At 48.5% G+C, this 19,635-nt stretch overlaps 2 protein-coding genes across 2 annotated transcripts in view; one reads left to right on the top strand and one right to left on the bottom strand.

Moving 5' to 3' along the window:
- Prdm13 (PR/SET domain 13) overlaps window positions 1-19,635 on the top strand; it is an 81,382-nt gene that overhangs the window by 18,269 nt on the left and 43,478 nt on the right. The window lies entirely within an intron of this gene.
- LOC123774664 (doublesex- and mab-3-related transcription factor 2) lies at window positions 8,488-15,440 on the bottom strand. Its single transcript, XM_069310875.1, has 2 exons — window positions 14,596-15,440; window positions 8,488-10,211 (listed from the first exon to the last, which is right to left on the bottom strand). The coding sequence occupies exons 1-2, from the start codon at window positions 15,092-15,094 to the stop codon at window positions 9,913-9,915; spliced, it is 798 nt and encodes a 265-aa protein (XP_069166976.1). The 5' UTR covers window positions 15,095-15,440; the 3' UTR covers window positions 8,488-9,912.

Raw genomic sequence — 19,635 nt, forward strand, 5'->3', positions numbered from 1 at the left:
TCGCAGCCGAAAACAAAGAAAATTGAGAAAATACAGAGAAACAAATCAGAAAGTTGAGAAACAGAAAGCTGAGAAAGCAAAGAACTGGGCAAACTTCGTGATCTAGATCATTTCTGTGATGTCGTTGATGTCATTCCCAGCTGAGAAAGTTTACCCGGTGTTCTGATTATGATGGTCCCAAAATATAACAATAACGAGGGTGAAAGGAACTAACGCGACCTCCAGCAAAAGTTTCCTAGTTAACAGCCTGACCCGCGTCACCCTTGACCACAGGTTCCGGGCTCCCTCGCCGTGTGTGTGTTGGTCCAACCACTTGGGCTGGACGGTAGAGCCAAGGTTGCCTCCCTCATCAGGCAGGTCGGCGTTCAATCCCCGGCCGTCCAAGTGCTTGGGCACCATTCCTCCTCCTCCCACCCCGTCCCTTCCCAAATGCTTGTCCCGACCCCTTCCAAGTGCTCTATAGTCGTATTGGCTTGACACATTTTTCCTGATAACTCCCTCCCTCCCTCCCTCCTGTGTGTTGTGCCAGCTTTCCTTTTCTACGAAAGTGAAACCATGAGCTTCCACGAATAGATTTACAACTGGGTGAATGTGTTTGATATAAAGTGCTTCTGATATATCCAATCTCGAATTGTCGTTGTTTCTGTCCATAGTTTTGGTCATAACCAGATGTGGCCTGAAAATAGGTCCTGGTGTTCTATGATGTTGGTAAAGAAATGTTATTGACTTAGTTTATGACCAGTGCAGAAGCTTCGTCATAAAATGAGTCGCATTCATAAGTCAAATATATTACAGAGTTGTTTTTGCTATTTACAGCAATACATGACTCATAATTGGGTGTAGCAAGAGGCGGACCACAGGTCGTCACCTCAGAGTGCTGCGCTCGCTTGCCCTGCACACAGCACCGGGGGGCCGCCTCCTCCCCAGCCAACTTTACATTCCATTGTTCTGCCAGTTATAGACAGGAAAGATCCACGTCCTTGTCTCTTTCACAGTGACACATGTAAACTAGAAGACTGTTTACTTGTCATATTCAACGTTCAAATTGTCCACATTGTGTCCCTCAGCTACTCATTCGTTATTCCTCAATTATATCTCAGTTATTCCTGTTACTCTGCTGTTATTGCCCCAGTTATTTCTTCGTTATTCCTCCGTTACTTCTATGTTATTGTTCCTCTCCATTACTCTGCTAGTTATGTTCCTCCTGCACTTCCTTTATGTTATTCCCTTGTCATTTCACTCCAATTTGGAACAAGAATTCTATTCACATTCCGGAAAAAATGGTGTGTAGAATATCTTTGCTGCGTCTCAGAAGTGATGAGTGTTTGTTAATACATATAAGGAGTTGCCTGGCACAGATGTCTTCACTTGAGGTCAACTCCAACTTGCACCTTCCTCATTAAATCTTGATTCATAGTTAAAACTAGAGGCAGTGTGTGTGTGAGGCAGTGTGTGAGAGGCAGTGTGTGAGAGGCAGTGTGTGAGAGGCAGTGTGTGAGAGGCAGTGTGTGAGAGGCAGTATGTGAGAGGCAGTGTGTGAGAGGCAGTGTGTGAGAGGCAGTGTGTGAGAGGCAGTGTGTGAGAGGCAGTGTGTGAGAGGCAGTGTGTGAGAGGCAGTGTGTGAGAGGCAGTGTGTGAGAGGCAGTGTGTGAGAGGCAGTATGTGAGAGGCAGTGTGTGAGAGGCAGTGTGTAAGAGGCAGTGTGTGAGAGGCAGTGTGTGAGAGGCAGTATGTGAGAGGCAGTGTGTGAGAGGCAGTGTGTGAGAGGCAGTGTGTGAGAGGCAGTATGTGAGAGGCAGTGTGTGAGAGGCAGTGTGTGAGAGGCAGTGTGTGAGAGGCAGTATGTGAGAGGCAGGGCCACAAAATGTTTTGCCAGTTTGGTATTGGAATATAATTTCAGTGTCTGAAAGAGTTCTCCCTCATCTAACGTTGAAAATAATGTGACACATTAAGCATTACTGTGACTAGTATAGCGGTTATAGTATAACCAGGCTGATATGCTCCTGTTATACACCTACACTAGTATATCGTTTATAGTATAACCAGGCTGATATGTTCTTGTTATTACAACTTTCTAAAAATGTAAATGAAAATTAAGAGAATATGTGGCGTGTGGGGAGAGTGAGGGAGGTGAAGACTGGCATCACACACACACTCAAGTGAAAGTTGTGTTGGCGCCGTGGGCAGGAGGTGACGCCGTCACTGTGGGAGGGTGTAGGGGGTCGTGGGGGGCAGGGGCGCTAACTCTCCTACCAGTGCCTCCAGGGAAGTGAGGCCCAGTAGCTCCTGGTGCCCCGCCAGCCAACCTTGTGCTTGTTTAAACTTAACTGCTCTGACCTGTGAAGGTACCACTGAATCACCAATATTTGTGCGGTAATAACGCACATGTGCAAGGAGGCAAGAATCGTGCAAGAACGATGAGACGGTGATAGGAGATATAATTGACAGGAATGAACAAATCTAACAGGAGCCGTGATGAGGGTGCGAACCTATGCGCTGGGTGTTCCCTGTATAGGTTCGAACCCTCATCACCGCTCCTGTTGGATTTGTTCAGTGATATATCACATTAATGTAATTTCTCTGTGTATTGACAAGAATTACAGATTTGCAATGAAAACGAAAGGATTCGTCCTGTCATGTATGATAACAACCCTCGGACGTCTTCCCTCATTATGAGAAATAACATCTCTGTCTCCTCTGACACACTGAAGTGTATTACTGTAGTGTATCAATACAACTGCAGCTCTGGAGACTGTGCGGAATATGTGCTACACTGGACATACCACTAATACACGCAGTAAACATCTTACACTTCAGTTGCAAGCGGGAGGTATTAAGCAACAACATTATCAACACACCATCATCCTTAATCGTCAAGACACAGTGAAAGATACGACAATAATCACACACACCGACGACCGTTGGAGGCTTCGTACGCTTGAGGCCGCGTTCATCCAGGAGCTGACACCAGTAATCAACATCCAGATGAACTTGACTTCCAGCATACAGCTGTTTGATGGTCCTAAATTGATCCAGAGGGAAGATGGAAGATCTGGCAAACAGCCAAAAGCCGGAGACAGGCAACAATCACCTCACCCTATAACAGCACTCACTCGGATGGTGAGTGCCGGCGGGGAAGTGGTTCAAATAGCCTCGGCTATCACTTCCTTATGTCCGGTCGTGATGGTCATGCGGATTAAGGCGTCCTGTAGTTACCAGTTGCGTTGCTCCTGGGAGTATGGGTTCGAGTCACTTCTGGGGTGTGAGTTTTCAGTCGCATATAGTCCTTGGCTATCTTAATCTTTGTCACCTGATCGTAGAATTTTATCAAGCCTGTAAGGCAAAATTTACCCTCCCTGAACCCATGTTGGCGATTTGTCACGAAGTTCCTTCTCTCCAGATGTGTTACCAGGTTTTTTCTCACGATCTTCTCCATCACCTTGCATGGTATACAAGTCAAGGACACTGGCCTGTAGTTCAGTGCCTCTAGCCTGTCGCCCTTTTTGTATATTGGGACCACATTCGCCGTCTTCCATATTTCTGGTAGGTCTCCCGTCTCCAGTGACTTACTATACACTATGGAAAGTGGCAAGCAAAGTGCCTCTGCACACTCTTTCAGTATCCATGGTGAGATCCCGTCTGGACCAACAGCCTTTCTAACATCCAGATCCAGCAGGTGTCTCTTGACCTCCTCTCTCGTAATTTCGAACTCTTCCAAGGCCGCCTGGTTTACCTCCCTTTCTCCTAACACAGTGACCTCACCTTGTTCTATTGTGAAGACCTCCTGGAACCTCTTGTTGAGTTCTTCACACACCTCTCTGTCATCCTCTGTATACCTGTCCTCGCCTGTTCTAAGTTTCAATACCTGTTCTTTCACTGTTGTTTTCCTTCTGATGTGACTGTGGAGTAGCTTTGGTTCGGTCTTGGCTTTGTTTGCTATATCATTTTCAAAACTTTTCTCTGCTTCTCTTCTCACCCTGACGTACTCATTCCTGGTTCTCTGGTATCTCTCTCTGCTTTCTGGTGTTCTGTTATTCCGGAAGTTCCTCCACGCCCTTTTGTTCAGTTTCTTCGCTTCCATACATGCCCTATTATACCATGGATTCTTCTGTTGCTTCTCGGATTTTTCCCTTTGGGCCGGGATGAACCTGTTTACTGCCTCCTGACACTTTTGGGTAACATAATCCATCATACCCTGTACAGACATATCTCTGAGGTCTGTGTCCCAAGGTATTTCACTTAGGAAACTTCTCATCTGTTCATAATTCCCCTTTCGGTATGCCAACCTTTTGATTCCTAGTTCTTTTTGGGGGGAGATAATTCCTAGCTCTACCAGGTACTCAAAGTTCAATACACTGTGGTCACTCATTCCCAAGGGCGCTTCCATCTTAATTTCCCTTATATCCCACTCATTTAGGATAAATATCAAATGAAGCATTGCTGGTTCATCTTCTCCTCTCATTCTTGTTGGTTCTTTGATGTGCTGGCTTAGAAAGTTTCTTGTTGCCACGTCCAGCAGCTTAGCTCTCCATGTTTCTGGTCCTCCATGCGTGTCTCTGTTCTCCCAATCTATCTTCCCATGGTTGAAGTCTCTCATAATTAGTAGTCCAGATCCATTCCTGCTAGCAACAGAAGCTGTTCTTTCTATTATGTTAATGGTGGCCATGTTGTTTCTGTCATATTCCTGTCTAGGTCTTCTGTCATTTGGTGGTGGATTATATATGACTACGACTATAATTTTTTTCCCTCCATTTGTTATGGTACCTGCTATGTAGTCACTGAAACCTTCACAGCCCTGAATACCCATCTCCTCAAAATCCCAGCCTTTTCTTACCAGCAGAGGTACACCACCCCCACCTCTTCCTTCCCTCTCTTTCCTCATAACATAATAATCCTGTGGGAACACTGCGTTTGTTATCGTTTTCGTTAGCTTTGTTTCTGTGAGGGCTATTATGTCTGGGTTTTCCTCTAGTACCCGTTCTCCAAGCTCATTTGCTTTATTTGCAATTCCATATATGTTAGTGTACATTGCTTTGAGGCTCACTTTCTTCTGTCCCTTCTCAAATCGCCTCCTTGGTGAGTGTTCTGCTGGTGGGGGAAGCTGTTCCATGGGTGTGAGGTCCTGTGAGGTGGATAACAGGGTCTCAGAGGATAGTGGGATGAGGGGCAGGGGATCCAGTGAAGGGGGAGGGACAGGGAGGGTATGGGGTGAAAGGGGAGGAAGGAAAAGTGGGGGGGAGGGAGGACTCGGCAGGAGGAGGGGAGGGGTAGAAGGGTGAGGATTGGGTGTGGGGGGAGGGAGATTTGGCTGAACATTTGAGTGGGGGCAGGGAGGGTTTGGGATAGGGGGGGGGGGGTTTCTATGCAGAGGAGGGTGGCGGGGTTGTCCTCCCCTCAACCCCGTGTGTGTGTGTAAAAGAATAGTAGTTAGTAATAGTTGACTGACAGTTGAGAGGCGGACCGAAAGAGCAAAGCTCAACCATCGCAAGCCCAACTAGGTGAATACACACACACACACACACACACACACACACACACACACACACACACACACACACACACACACACACACACACACACACACACACACACACACACACAATTGGACAAATATTGTGTTGACTTTGTCTTCCTTTGTTCCTGTTCTTGGTTCTTGTGAAATGTTCTAACCACCAAAGCCTTTACGTGCATCATATTTAACCCCCAAGCCAGCCTAGCGTTGCTCTCTGTACGTAAAGTTTGTGTCTTGTTCAGAGGGTTGAGGCGAATCATACACTCCGCCTCTAGTATCATTTATTTCATTTATGAATCAATACAAAAATGATTTAAAAACATACAAAATATAAATATGCAACAAATAAAATTGCACAATGGGGAAAGAGTTACATGTTATTAAAGACTAGACATTTTGGAGGCGGTAAAACTGATCGTCACACTAAGCTTTTCTACACACTCCTGCAACACTCCTGCAACACTCAACATATTCACACTGCTCAGTGTTGCAGCGGGGAGTGTGTGTAAACTGTTAGTGAACCTGTGTTGTACTGCTGGGCAGGTGCGTGCGTTTGTCACACACTGCCAGCTGTGTGGTGGGCCAGTGGTGCCCGAACCCTGGCCGGTCACCACCGGCCCCAGTCCGGGCACCACCGGCCCCAGTCCGGGCACCACCGGCCACAGTCCGGGCACCACCGGCCGCAGTCCGGGCACCACCGGCCACAGTCCGGGCACCACCGGCCGCAGTCCGGGCACCACTGGGTATAGTGAGGGAGGTGTACCTGACCGGTGGCCTAGGCCCTCAGAGGTCAGAGAGGGACCCTTGTGGTCTGTGCGGGAGGACCATCACCCTGCAGGGACCATGCAGGCAGCGGCTCGAGTCCCACACACAACTCTTCATTCTTACCCCCTGCTGAAAGGCGCCTATTTAACTGTATACTTAGATGATGATGACACATTTCACTGAATATTAGAAACCTAACCCATTAGTTCTGAATAGCTATTGCGCACGCACACGCGCACGCACGCACACGCGCACGCACGCACACGCGCACGCACGCACGCGCACACACACATCCATGGTATAATAGGGCATGTATGGAAGCGAAGAAACTGAACAAGAAGGCGTGGAGGAACTTCCGGAATAACAGAACACCAGAAAGCAGGGAGAGATACCAGAGAACCAGGAATGAGTACGTCAGGGTGAGAAGAGAAGCAGAGAAAATTTTTGAAAATGATATAGCAAACAAAGCCAAGACCGAACCAAAGCTACTCCACAGTCACATCAGAAGGAAAACAACAGTGAAAGAACAGGTATTGAAACTTAGAACAGGCGAGGACAGGTATACAGAGAATGACAGAGAGGTGTGTGAGGAACTCAACAAGAGGTTCCAGGAGGTCTTCACAATAGAACAGGGTGAGGTCACTGTGCTAGGAGAAAGGGAGGTAAACCAGGCAGCCTTGGAGGAGTTCGAAATTACGAGAGAGGAGGTCAAGAGACACCTGCTGGATCTGGATGTTAGAAAGGCGGTTGGTCCAGATGGGATCTCACCATGGGTACTGAAAGAGTGTGCAGAGGCACTTTGCTTGCCACTCTCCATAGTGTATAGTAAATCACTAGAGACGGGAGACCTACCAGAAATATGGAAGACGGCGAATGTGGTCCCAATATACAAAAAGGGCGACAGACAAGAGGCACTGAACTACAGGCCAGTGTCCTTGACTTGTATACCATGCAAGGTGATGGAGAAGATCGTGAGAAAAAACCTGGTAACACATCTGGAGAGAAGGGACTTCGTGACAAATCGCCAACATGGATTCAGGGAGGGTAAATCTTGCCTTACAGGCTTGATAGAATTCTACGATCAGGTGACACAGATTAAGCAAGAAAGAGAGGGCTGGGCGGACTGCATTTTCTTGGATTGTCGGAAAGCCTTTGACACAGTACCGCATAAGAGGCTGGTACATAAGCTGGAGAGACAGGCAGGTGTAGCTGGTAAGGTGCTCCAGTGGTTAAGGGAGTATCTAAGCAATAGGAAGCAGAGAGTTACGGTGAGGGGTGAGACCTCCGATTGGCGTGAAGTCACCAGTGGAGTCCCACAGGGCTCTGTACTCGGTCCTATCTTGTTTCTGATATATGTAAATGATCTCCCGGAGGGTATCGATTCATTTCTCTCAATGTTTGCGGACGATGCTAAAATTATGAGAAGGATTAAAACAGAAGAGGACTGTTTGAGGCTTCAAGAAGACCTAGACAAGCTGAAGGAATGGTCGAACAAATGGTTGTTAGAGTTTAACCCAACCAAATGTAATGTAATGAAGATAGGTGTAGGGAGCAGGAGGCCAGATACAAGGTATCATCTGGGAGAGGAAATTCTTCAGGAGTCAGAGAAGGAAAAAGACTTGGGGGTTGATATCACGCCAGACCTGTCTCCTGCAGCACATATCAAGCGGATAACATCAGCGGCATATGCCAGGCTGGCCAACATACGAACGGCATTCAGAAACTTGTGTAAGGAATCATTCAGAACTTTGTATACCACATATGTCAGGCCAATCCTGGAGTATGCAGCCCCAGCATGGAGTCCATATCTAGTCAAGGATAAGACTAAACTGGAAAAGGTTCAAAGGTTTGCCACCAGACTAGTACCCGAGCTGAGAGGTATGAGCTACGAGGAGAGACTACGGGAATTAAACCTCACTTCGCTGGAAGACAGAAGAGTTAGGGGGGACATGATCACCACATTCAAGATTCTGAAGGGGATTGATAGGGTAGATAAAGACAGTCTATTTAACACAAGGGGAACACGCACAAGGGGACACAGGTGGAAACTGAGTGCCCAAATGAGCCACAGAGATATTAGAAAGAACTTTTTTAGTGTCAGAGTGGTTGACAAATGGAATGCATTAGGGGGTGATGTGGTGGAGGCTCACTCCATACACAGTTTCAAGTGTAGATATGACAGAGCCCGATAGGCTCAGGAATCTGTACACCTGTTGATTGACGGTTGAGAGGCGGGACCAAAGAGCCAGAGCTCAACCCCCGCAAACACAACTAGGTGAGTACAACATAAGAACATAAGAACGGCATAAGAACCAACATAAGTTGGTTGACCAACATAAGAATGGCATTCAGAGACTTGTGTAAGGAATCATTCAGAACTTTGTATTCCACAAATGTCAGACCAATCCTGGAGTATGCAGCCCCAGCATGGAGTCCATATCTAGTCAAGCATAAGACTAAACTGGAAAAGGTTCAAAGGTTTGTCACCAGACTAGTACCCGAGCTGAGAGGTATGAGCTACGAGGAGAGACTACGGGAATTAAACCTCACTTCGCTGGAAGACAGAAGAGTTAGAGGGGGACATGATCACCACATTCAAGATTCTCAAGGGAAATGATAGGGTAGATAAAGACAGTCTATTTAACACACGCACTAGGGGACACAGGTGGAAACTGAGTGCCCAAATGAGCCAGAGAGATATTAGAAAGATGTTTTTTAGTGTCAGAGTGGTTGACAAATGGAATGCATTAGGCAGTGATGTGGTGGAGGCTGACTCCAAACTGCCTTTAGAAACTTGTATTGTTTAGAAACTTGTAAGGAATTGTTCGGGACCCTGTATACCACTTATGTAAGACCAATCCTGGAGTATGCAGCTCCAGCCTGGAATCTATACCTAGTTAAACACAAGACGAAGTTAGAGAAGATTCAGAGGTATGCCACCAGACTGGTCCCGGAACTGAGAGGAATGAGTTACGAGGAAAGGCTAAGGGAGTTGAACCTCACAACCCTGGAAAACAGAAGGGTAAAGGGAGACATGATAACCACCTACAAAATTCTCAGGGGGAATTGACAGGGTGGACAAAGTCAAACTCTTTAGCACGGGTGGAACACGAACAAGGGGACACAGGTGGAAACTTAGTACCCAGATGAGCCACAAAGACATTAGAAAGAATTTTTTCAGTGTCAGGGTAGTTAACAAATGGAATGCATTAATATTGTGGTGGAGGCAGACTCCATACACAGTTTCAAATGTAGATATGATAGAGCCCAATAGGCTCAGGAATCTGTACACCAGTTGATTGACAGTTGAGAGGCGGGACCAAAGAGCCAGAGCTCAGCCCCCGAAACACAACCAGATGAGTACACACTCATATATACATACATTGTTTAAGCAAAACTTACTGATATAAAACAGCAATTATATATTCAGCAATCAGTAGATATGTTTTTCTAGACAGGTGAGAGAGACGACTATGACAAGAGACGACTACTGTTAGCAGGCTGAGAACTGAGGTGGAGTTGAGGCTTGTTGGCGGAGTCAGTAGTGGAGAGAGCCGTGTTGCTGGAGACAGTGGTGGAGAGAGCCGTGTTGCTGGAGAGAGTGGTGGAGAGAGACCTGGGTTGAGTACTGACGCTTACTTGGGCTCACAGTTATGGTAGAGAAAGTCTATTTCTGAAGCGACTTGGACCCCGCAGGAGGAGCAGCGAGGCAGGGGGTCGGTGGGCAGTTTGAGCGGGAAGGTGTGGGCGGCGGGGTGGTGGGGGAGAAGGGGAGAGAAGATGTAAGGCAGGCGGCGAGAGTCGTAGAGGGAGAAGGAGGGGAGGGCGGAGGTGAGGGAGGCACGGAAGCCATGGAGGTAGTCTGCGGAGACTGGCGGAGGCCGCTGCTGCTGCTGTTGCTGCTGCTGCTGGAAGGACCAGTCCACGCTCACACCTGTTGGAGGAGGTGGCATTAGTGGTGCTGGTGTAAGCTGCAGGACAACTTGCAATGCTTGTATATACGTGCAATAGAGGGTGAGGGTTACGGCTCTGGGGCCAGATTCACGAAGCAGTTACTAAAGTACTTACGAACGTGTACATATTTCCTCAATCTTTGACGGCTTTGATGACATTTATTAAAGAGTTTACAAGCATGAAAACTTCCCAATCAACTGTTATTATTGTTATAAACAGCCTCCTGGAATTATTAAGTAAGGTTAATAATTCTAACACGAATTTCCTCAATATTTCTTATGTTTCTTTTTACTGTTGATGGTAATTGAAAAATCAATTCTCCAAAATTAATTTTAATTTCTAGTCTGACGCGACACTTGAACGCATTTCGTAATAACTTATTACATTTTCAAAGACTTTAGTTTACACACACAAAACTATAACCTGCAAACACTAATGGGTCGGTGGTGGGAGGTGTTGAGGGACCAGGGACGGAGGTGTGAGGTGTTGAGGGGCCAGGGACGGTGGTGGGAGGTGTTGAGGGGCCAGGGACGGAGGTGGGAGGTGTTGAGTGGGGGTGCATGGGAGGTATGGTAGTGGAGCAGCTCAGATGGAGAGTGTTCTTGACAAGGTCCCAGGAAATGGAGGAGTGTGTCAGCACATGTTAGTGTGGCTGCTGCCACCTTCCCAGAGTCCGCGTCCTGACTCGCGGGTCGTTATCAGCAGGTAGGCCGGAGGAGGCCGGATGTGTCCCGGGGAAATATTGGTGTCGGCGAAACACAACTCTGCCATCTGGCAACTTTGGCTCCACCTCAGTACACAACATATAACAGAAAACACAGTTTTGGTTCATTTTGCATATATATATATATATATATATATATATATATATATATATATATATATATATATATATATATATATATATATATATATATATATATATATATATATATATATGTCGTACCTAGTAGCCAGAACGCACTTCTCAGCCTACTATGCAAGGCCAGATTTGCCTAATAAGCCAAATTTTCCAGAATTAATATATTTTCTCTAATTTTTTTCTTATGAAATGGTAAAGATACCCATTTAATTATGTATGAGGTCAATTTTTTTTATTGGAGTTAAAATTAACGTAGATATATGACTGAACCTAACCAACCCTACCTAACCTAACCTAACCTATCTTTATAAGTTAGGTTAGGTTAGGTAGCCGAAAATGTTAGGTTAGGTTAGGTTAGGTAGGTTAGGTAGTCGAAAAAGCATTAGTTCATGAAAACTTGGCTTATTAGGCAAATCGGGCCTTGCATAGTAGGCTGAGAAGTGCGTTCTGGCTATTAGGTACGACATATATATATATATATATATATATATATATATATATATATATATATATATATGTGTATATATATATATATATATATATTATATATATATATGCGAACAAGCCTGAATGGTCCCCAGGACAATATGCAACTGAAAACTCACACCCCAGAAGTGACTCGAACCCATACTCCCAGGAGCAACGCAACTGGTATGTACAAGACGCCTTAATCCACTTGACCATCACGACCGGACATAATGAGGTGATAGCCGAGGCTATTTGAACCACCCCACCGCCGGCACTCGGATAGTAATCTTGGGCATAGCATTTTACCAAATCACCTCATTCTTTGGGGCACACGTGAGGAACACAAATAATTTGATTTGTGTTCCTCACGTGTGCCCCAAAGAATGAGGTGATTTGGTAAAATGCTATGCCCAAGATTACTATCCGAGTGCCGGCGGTGGGGTGGTTCAAATAGCCTCGGCTATCACCTCATTATGTCCGGTCGTGATGGTCAAGTGGATTAAGGCGTCTTGTACATACCAGTTGCGTTGCTCCTGGGAGTATGGGTTCGAGTCACTTCTGGGGTGTGAGTTTTCAGTTATATATATATATATATATATATATATATATATATATATATATATATATATATATATATATATATATAATATAATTTTTTTTTTTAAACCTAGAAGGGGTACCACCTCTGGTGCAAGTGTAGGGACCCATAGCCTCGGAGAAGAAAATAAAGAGTACTCAGAGAAGACCTTGTGGATCCTCACTGAACACTTTGATATTTTCTTCTCCTACCACCCCTATTCTTTTGGTATGTGTGTATATTTATCTAACTTTATTTGAAAATGTCATTACACACAAAAAAGTTATAATATTGATTACATGCAGGGTACAAGGCTGCTTGTCACAAGTTGAACAGCTCCTCCAGCTCCTCAGATGGCGGGCAGGAACCATGGATGCAGTGAGCATTTCCTCTCTAGATTGCCACACTAAGGCGCTGAAAAAGAAAACTGGCAGCTCTAGGGTCTCTAGTTGTTTCGATTAGCTTAGACCCCAACTCCTTCAAAAAGCTAGCAGCACTTTTACCCCAGGCACCAAGTGTCTCTGAGGCAATGGGGACAAAATTGTAGTGGTGCTCAAGGTCTCTGTATTTACGTGACTTGGCCGCTTCCCGGTGATTGGCAGCTCCTCCTGCTTGTGTAGCACTGAAGTCAACATAGGTATTGGCTAAAGTTGAAACGCAAGTGTAGTCAAACACCAACTGTCTACCATTCTTCCAGGGGTTCACCGTGATTCGGTCTGGGCGACCGACAGGCTCATCAGAGTTGCGGGACATTAGGTAACGGGGCTCTCTCTCTGCTGGACAACCAGCTGTGGTAAGGCTCCTCTTAATAATGTCATTGACCTCGCCGTGTCTTGCATGCCATCCTCCTGTCCTTTGGCAGAGAAGGCCATGCCGTCCGTATCTGTCGGCCTCTGCCTCGCCGCAAATACACCTGTATTCGGTGTGGATTGGGGCAGCGAGGCGGAGAGCCACGGCAATTCGGGGAGGGCCTGCGGTGAGAGACGGGTGCCGGTTGCTGACATTGGGGTTGCTAATAGGAAATCACCTGCAAGATAGAAAACCATACTGTCTGTCTGATACTATATCATTTCTCTCCAGATGTTCTACCCATTTAATTTGTATTAGTTTTTCCAATATTTTGACTATTACACTTGTCAATGATACAGGTCTATAATTGAGGGGGTCTTCCCTGCTGCCACTTTTGTAGATTGGAACTATGCTAGCCTGTTTCCACACGTCTGCTACGACTCCTGTACACAGGGATACATGAAAGATCAGGTGAAGTGGAATGCAGAGCTCAGATGCACATTCTCCCAGAACCCATGGTGAAACTCCATCTGGACCAACTGCTCAGACATACGGTGTGTGTGTGTGTGTGTGTGTGTGTGTGTGTGTGTGTGTGTGTGTGTGTGTGTGTGTGTGTGTATGTGTACTCACCTAATTGTACTCACCTAATTGTGCTTGCGGGGGTTGAGCTCTGGCTCTTTGGTCCCGCCTCTCAACCGTCAATCAATAGGTGTACAGGTTCCTGAGCCTATTGGGCTCTATCATATCTACACTAGAAACTGTGTATGGAATCAGCCTCCATCACATCACTTCCTAATGCATTCCATTTGTCAACCACTCTGACACTAAAAAAGTTCTTTCTAATATCTCTGTGGCTCATTTGGGCACTCAGTTTCCACCTGTGTACCCTAGTGCGTGTGCCTATTGTGTTAAATAGCCTGTCTTTATCTACCCTATCGATTCCCTTGAGAATCTTGAATGTGGTGATCATGTCCCCCCCTAACTCTTCTGTCTTTCAGCGAAGTGAGGTTTAATTCCCGTAGCCTCTCCTCGTAGCTCATACCTCTCAGCTCGGGTACTAGTCTGGTGGCAAACCTTTGAACCTTTCCCAGTTTGGTCTTATCCTTGACTAGATATGGACTCCATGGTGGCCAATCCATGTCAGGCCAATCCTGCATACTCCATGATTGGCCTGACATATGTGGTATACAAAGTTCTGAATGATTCCTTAATCACGTTTCTGAATGCCGTTCTTATGTTGGCCAGCCTGGCATATGCCGCTGATGTTATCCTCTTGATATGGGCTGCAGGGGACAGGTCTGGCGTGATGTCAACCCCCAAGTCTTTCTCTCTCTCTGACTCTTGAAGAATTTCATCTCCCAAATGATACCTTGTATCTGGCCTCTTGCTCCCTACGCCTATCTTCATTACATTATATTTGCTTGGGTTAAATTCTAACAACCGGAATTCGACCATTCCTTCAGCTTGTCTAGGTCTTCTTGAAGCCTCAAGCAGTCCTCCTCTGTTTTAATCCTTCTCATAATTTTGGCATCGTCAGCAAACATTGAGAGGAATGAGTCTATACCCTCCGGGAGATCATTTACATATATCAGAAACAAGATAGGACCGAGTGCAGAGTGTACTCGGTAGTGTGTGTGTGGGCGCGCGCGCGTGCGTGTATACACTTACCATGGAGGGGGCGGAAGGGGTGGAGGTCCCTGGAGAGGTGATGCTTGAGCAGGTGAGACGTGGTGGGTGTGGGGAGGAGTGCGGTGGAGGCGCCGTCGTCCCGCCAGCGTCCCTCACACTCCGGGAGGCTGGTGGTGGTGGGCGAGGCTGCGGGCGGGCACGTCAGCGCCTCCCTCAGGTCAGTGCTGGCCCTGGCCTCGTCCTGGTCCTGGGCGCGACGCAGGGCCACCTGCTGCGCCATGATCTTCTGCCGCTGGACGGTCAGCTCGCAGCTGGCACACTGACACTCCTTGAACGGGCAGTAGCGCTTGTGCCCTCTCAGGGGCGTGTGTTTGTTGTGGTTGCGACAACGGGCGCATTTTGGCACTCTGTTGCTGCCTCCTGGTGACTGCTCCAGCTGCTGCTGCTGCTGTGGCGGCGGCGGCGGGGTGACACCGTCGCTGAAGCCCTCGTCGCCCGGGCTCGCGGTCCGCAAGTTGAGAGGTCGGCCGTCCGCCATGTTCCTCGTCTCAGTTTACCTTTTGTAGAAAAGTTTATGTAATATAATGGGCCAATAGTCGGACATGAAGGATAATTACCACCGTCCAGGTATTACAAATCACTTCGCTAGTATGCAACACTTATTTACTTCACAAAGGTCACTTTCGCACTCCAGTCACTCGGCACTCCCTCGTGGAGTGTGGTGGAGGCGGCGGCAGGTGAGGTGGAGTGTGGTGGAGGCGGCGGCAGGTGAGGTGGAGTGTGGTGGAGGCGGCGGCAGGTGAGGGTGGAGTGTGGTGGAGGCGGCGGCAGGTGAGGTGGAGTGTGGTGGAGGCGGCGGCAGGTGAGGGTGGAGTGTGGTGGAGGACGTGGGAATGAATGGTGGAGGTGCGGGATGGTGGCTTTCGTCCATCCAGCCAGAGCGCATGCGCACTCCGTCGTCAGCAAAACGGATATACTTGTATATACCCGCGGCGTGTCGACAGTGTTGGTCGTGTCAGGTGGCCACGAGTCAGTACTGTCCAATTATGCTTACTGCAGAGTGGTCCTCGACCATCATTACAGAGTCCTTCACATGAACACGGTCCTAGACCACGTGTTCCAAACATTTCTATCATACAGGTGGCCAGTGTCACGCCGGGCTGGCTGACCGGTGTCACGCCGGGCTGGCTGACCGGTGTCACGCCGGGCTGGCTGACCGGTGTCACGCCGGGCTGGCTGACCGGTGTCACGCCGGGCTGGCTGACCGGTGTCACAGCAGAGTGCTTACCAACCGATACTAACTATCAGTCATCACGGGGCAGTGAGGTCTAACTCTTTATGCCCCGCGTATTAATCTTGTCTCACCTGTTGCGTAAAAGTGTAACTATTTTGACGTTCGAATTCCCTGTAGAATCACGTCTTAAAGTTGTGGATGGAGGTGACTTCAAGAACTTCTTTTTGTGTGTTCCACTTATACACACATAAACTTCCTGTTCACATTACGAGAACGTTCGAACATTTCCGATTCGTTTGCGTGTCCAACTGCCATTTGAATCTATCCATTTACATTTCGTCAATCTTTCTCTAATTTTAAAGATGTTTTCCTTGTTCACCTTAAAATCTGTCCCAAGTATCTTGTATGTTACCTTCATGTCTCCATATGTTTCTGCTCTCCTTCAGGGTGTGATGTGTATGTCCCTTAACCTGTCTTCATAGTTCAACCCTCTTAGCTCTGGCAGTAATCTTGATGCTAACCTTTGTACTTTTCAATTTTGGTTTATGCTTCTAATGGTGAGCATTCCAGGCCGGTCCTGCACATTTTAGTATTGGTCTCACAAAGTCTATAGATTGCCTTACAACAGCCGTGTTTGTGGGTGACGCTGGAGATATTGGAATTATATCCACTTCCAAAGATAATGGATATCCACTTCCAAATACTTTGATCTCTTCGACTGTTGTAGTGGCCACACCAGGCAACCTTGACTCCCTGATGGTGTACACACCTTCAGGTCTCTTCTCTTTTCTCATCTTCGTTACCTTAATCTTGTTGGGATTGAATCCTAGTAAACATTTGTTTACCAACTCTTGTAATTTGTCCAGGTAACATTCTGTAACTGTAACCTTCCTCCTTAGCTTTGAGTGTTCTGCAAACATTGACATGTGTGAGCTCACTCCTTCCGGTTGGTCATTCACGTAAATTAACAAGAGTAGGGATCGCAGGACCGCTCTTGGGGAACTCTACTTGTTACTTTTCTTCAACTCGAAGCCTCATCTCTGCCTGTGACTGTTTTCTGACCTTGAAATAGTCCCTTTTCAAGTTCATTATCTCCTCGCTTATCCCCACCTTGTGGCGGGTGTTGATGGTGGTGGTTGTGGCGGGTGTTGATAGTGGTGGGTGTTGATGGTGGTGGTTGTGGTGGGTGTTGATGGTGGTGGTTGTGGCGGGTGTTGATGGTGGTGGTTGTGGCGGGTGTTGATGGTGGTGGTTGTGGCGGGTGTTGATGGTGGTGGGTGTTGATGGTGGTGGTTGTGGTGGGTGTTGATGGTGGTGGTTGTGGCGGGTGTTGATGGTGGTGGTTGTGGCGGGTGTTGATGGTGGTGGTTGTGGCGGGTGTTGATGGTGGTGGTTGTGGCGGGTGTTGATGGTGGTGGTTGTGGCGGGTGTTGATGGTGGTGGTTGTGGCGGGTGTTGATGGTGGTGGTTGTGGCGGGTGTTGATGGTGGTGGTTGTGGTGGGTGTTGATGGTGGTGGTTGTGGCGCGTGTTGATGGTGGTGGGTGTTGATGGTGGTGGTTGTGGCGGGTGTTGATGGTGGTGGTTGTGGCGGGTGTTGATGGTGGTGGGTGTTGATGGTGGTGGTTGATGGTGGTGGGTGTTGATGGTGGTGGTTGTGGTGGGTGTTGATGGTGGTGGTTGTGGCGGGTGTTGATGGTGGTAGTTGTGGCGGGTGTTGATGGTGGTGGTTCTGGCGGGTGTTGATGGTGGTGGTTGTGGCGGGTGTTGATGGTGGTGGTTGTGGTGGGTGTTGATGGTGGTGGTTGTGGCGGGTGTTGATGGTGGTAGTTGTGGTGGGTGTTGATGGTGGTGGTTGTGGCGGGTGTTGATGGTGGTGGTTGTGGCGGGTGTTGATGGTGGTGGGTGTTGATGGTGGTGGTTGTGGTGGGTGTTGATGGTGGTGGTTGTGGCGGGTGTTGATGGTGGTGGGTGTTGATGGTGGTGGTTGTGGTGGGTGTTGATGGTGGTGGTTGTGGCGGGTGTTGATGGTGGTGCTTGTGGCGGGTGTTGATGGTGGTGGGTGTTGATGGTGGTGGTTGTGGCGGGTGTTGATGGTGGTGGGTGTTGATGGTGGTGGGTGTTGATAATGGTGGTTGTGGTGGGTGTTGATGGTGGTGGTTGTGGCGGGTGTTGATGGTGGTGCTTGTGGCGGGTGTTGATGGTGGTGGGTGTTGATGGTGGTGGTTGTGGCGGGTGTTGATGGTGGTGGGTGTTGATGGTGGTGGTTGTGGTGGGTGTTGATGGTGGTGGTTGTGGCGGGTGTTGATGGTGGTGGTTGTGGTGGGTGTTGATGGTGGTGGTTGTGGTGGGTGTTGATGGTGGTGGTTGTGGCGGGTGTTGATGGTGGTGGTTGTGGCGGGTGTTGATGGTGGTGGGTGTTGATGGTGGTGGTTGTGGTCGGTGTTGATGGTGGTGGTTGTGGCGGGTGTTGATGGTGGTGGTTGTGGCAGGTGTTGATGGTGGTGGGTGTTGATGGTGGTGGTTGTGGCGGGTGTTGATGGTGGTGGGTGTTGATGGTGGTGGTTGTGGCAGGTGTTGATGGTGGTGGTTGTGGCGGGTGTTGATGGTGGTGGTTGTGGTGGGTATTGATGGTGGTGGGTGTGGTGGGTGTTGATGGTGGTGGTTGTGGTGGGTGTTGGTGGTGGTGGTTGTGGTGGGTGTTGATGGTGGTGGTTGTGGTGGGTGTTGATGGTGGTGGTTGTGGTGGGTGTTGGTGGTGGTGGTTGTGGTGGGTATTGGTGGTGGTGGTTGTGGCGGGTGTTGATGGTGGTGGTTGTGGCGGGTGTTGATGGTGGTGGTTGTGGCGGGTGTTGATGGTGGTGGTTGTGGCGGGTGTTGATGGTGGTGGTTGTGGCGGGTGTTGATGGTGGTGGTTGTGGCGGGTGTTGATGGTGGTGGGTGTTGATGGTGGTGGTTGTGGTGGGTGTTGATGGTGGTGGTTGTGGTGGGTGTTGATGGTGGTGGTTGTGGCGGGTGTTGATGGTGGTAGTTGTGGCGGGTGTTGATGGTGGTGGTTGTGGCGGGTGTTGATGGTGGTGGTTGTGGCGGGTGTTGATGGTGGTGGTTGTGGTGGGTGTTGATTGTGGTGGTTGTGGCGGGTGTTGATGGTGGTAGTTGTGGTGGGTGTTGATGGTGGTGGTTGATGGTGGTGGTTGTGGCGGGTGTTGATGGTGGTGGTTGTGGCGGGTGTTGATGGTGGTGGGTGTTGATGGTGGTGGTTGTGGTGGGTGTTGATGGTGGTGGTTGTGGCGGGTGTTGATGGTGGTGGTTGTGGTGGGTGTTGATGGTGGTGGTTGTGGCGGGTGTTGATGGTGGTGCTTGTGGCGGGTGTTGATGGTGGTGGGTGTTGATGGTGGTGGTTTTGCCGGGGGTTGATGGTGGTGGGTGTTGATGGTGGTGGGTGTTGATGGTGGTGGTTGTGGTGGGTGTTGATGGTGGTGGTTGTGGCGGGTGTTGATGGTGGTGCTTGTGGCGGGTGTTGATGGTGGTGGGTGTTGATGGTGGTGGTTGTGGCGGGTGTTGATGGTGGTGGGTGTTGATGGTGGTGGGTGTTGATGGTGGTGGTTGTGGCGGGTGTTGATGGTGGTGGTTGTGGTGGGTGTTGATGGTGGTGGTTGTGGTGGGTGTTGATGGTGGTGGTTGTGGCGGGTGTTGATGGTGGTGGTTGTGGCGGGTGTTGATGGTGGTGGGTGTTGATGGTGGAGGTTGTGGTGGGTGTTGATGGTGGTGGTTGTGGCGGGTGTTGATGGTGGTGGTTGTGGCGGGTGTTGATGGTGGTGGGTGTTGATGGTGGTGGTTGTGGCG

Source organism: Procambarus clarkii, chromosome 68 (assembly GCF_040958095.1).
Source record: "Procambarus clarkii isolate CNS0578487 chromosome 68, FALCON_Pclarkii_2.0, whole genome shotgun sequence".
NCBI classification, from domain to species: domain Eukaryota; kingdom Metazoa; phylum Arthropoda; class Malacostraca; order Decapoda; family Cambaridae; genus Procambarus; species Procambarus clarkii.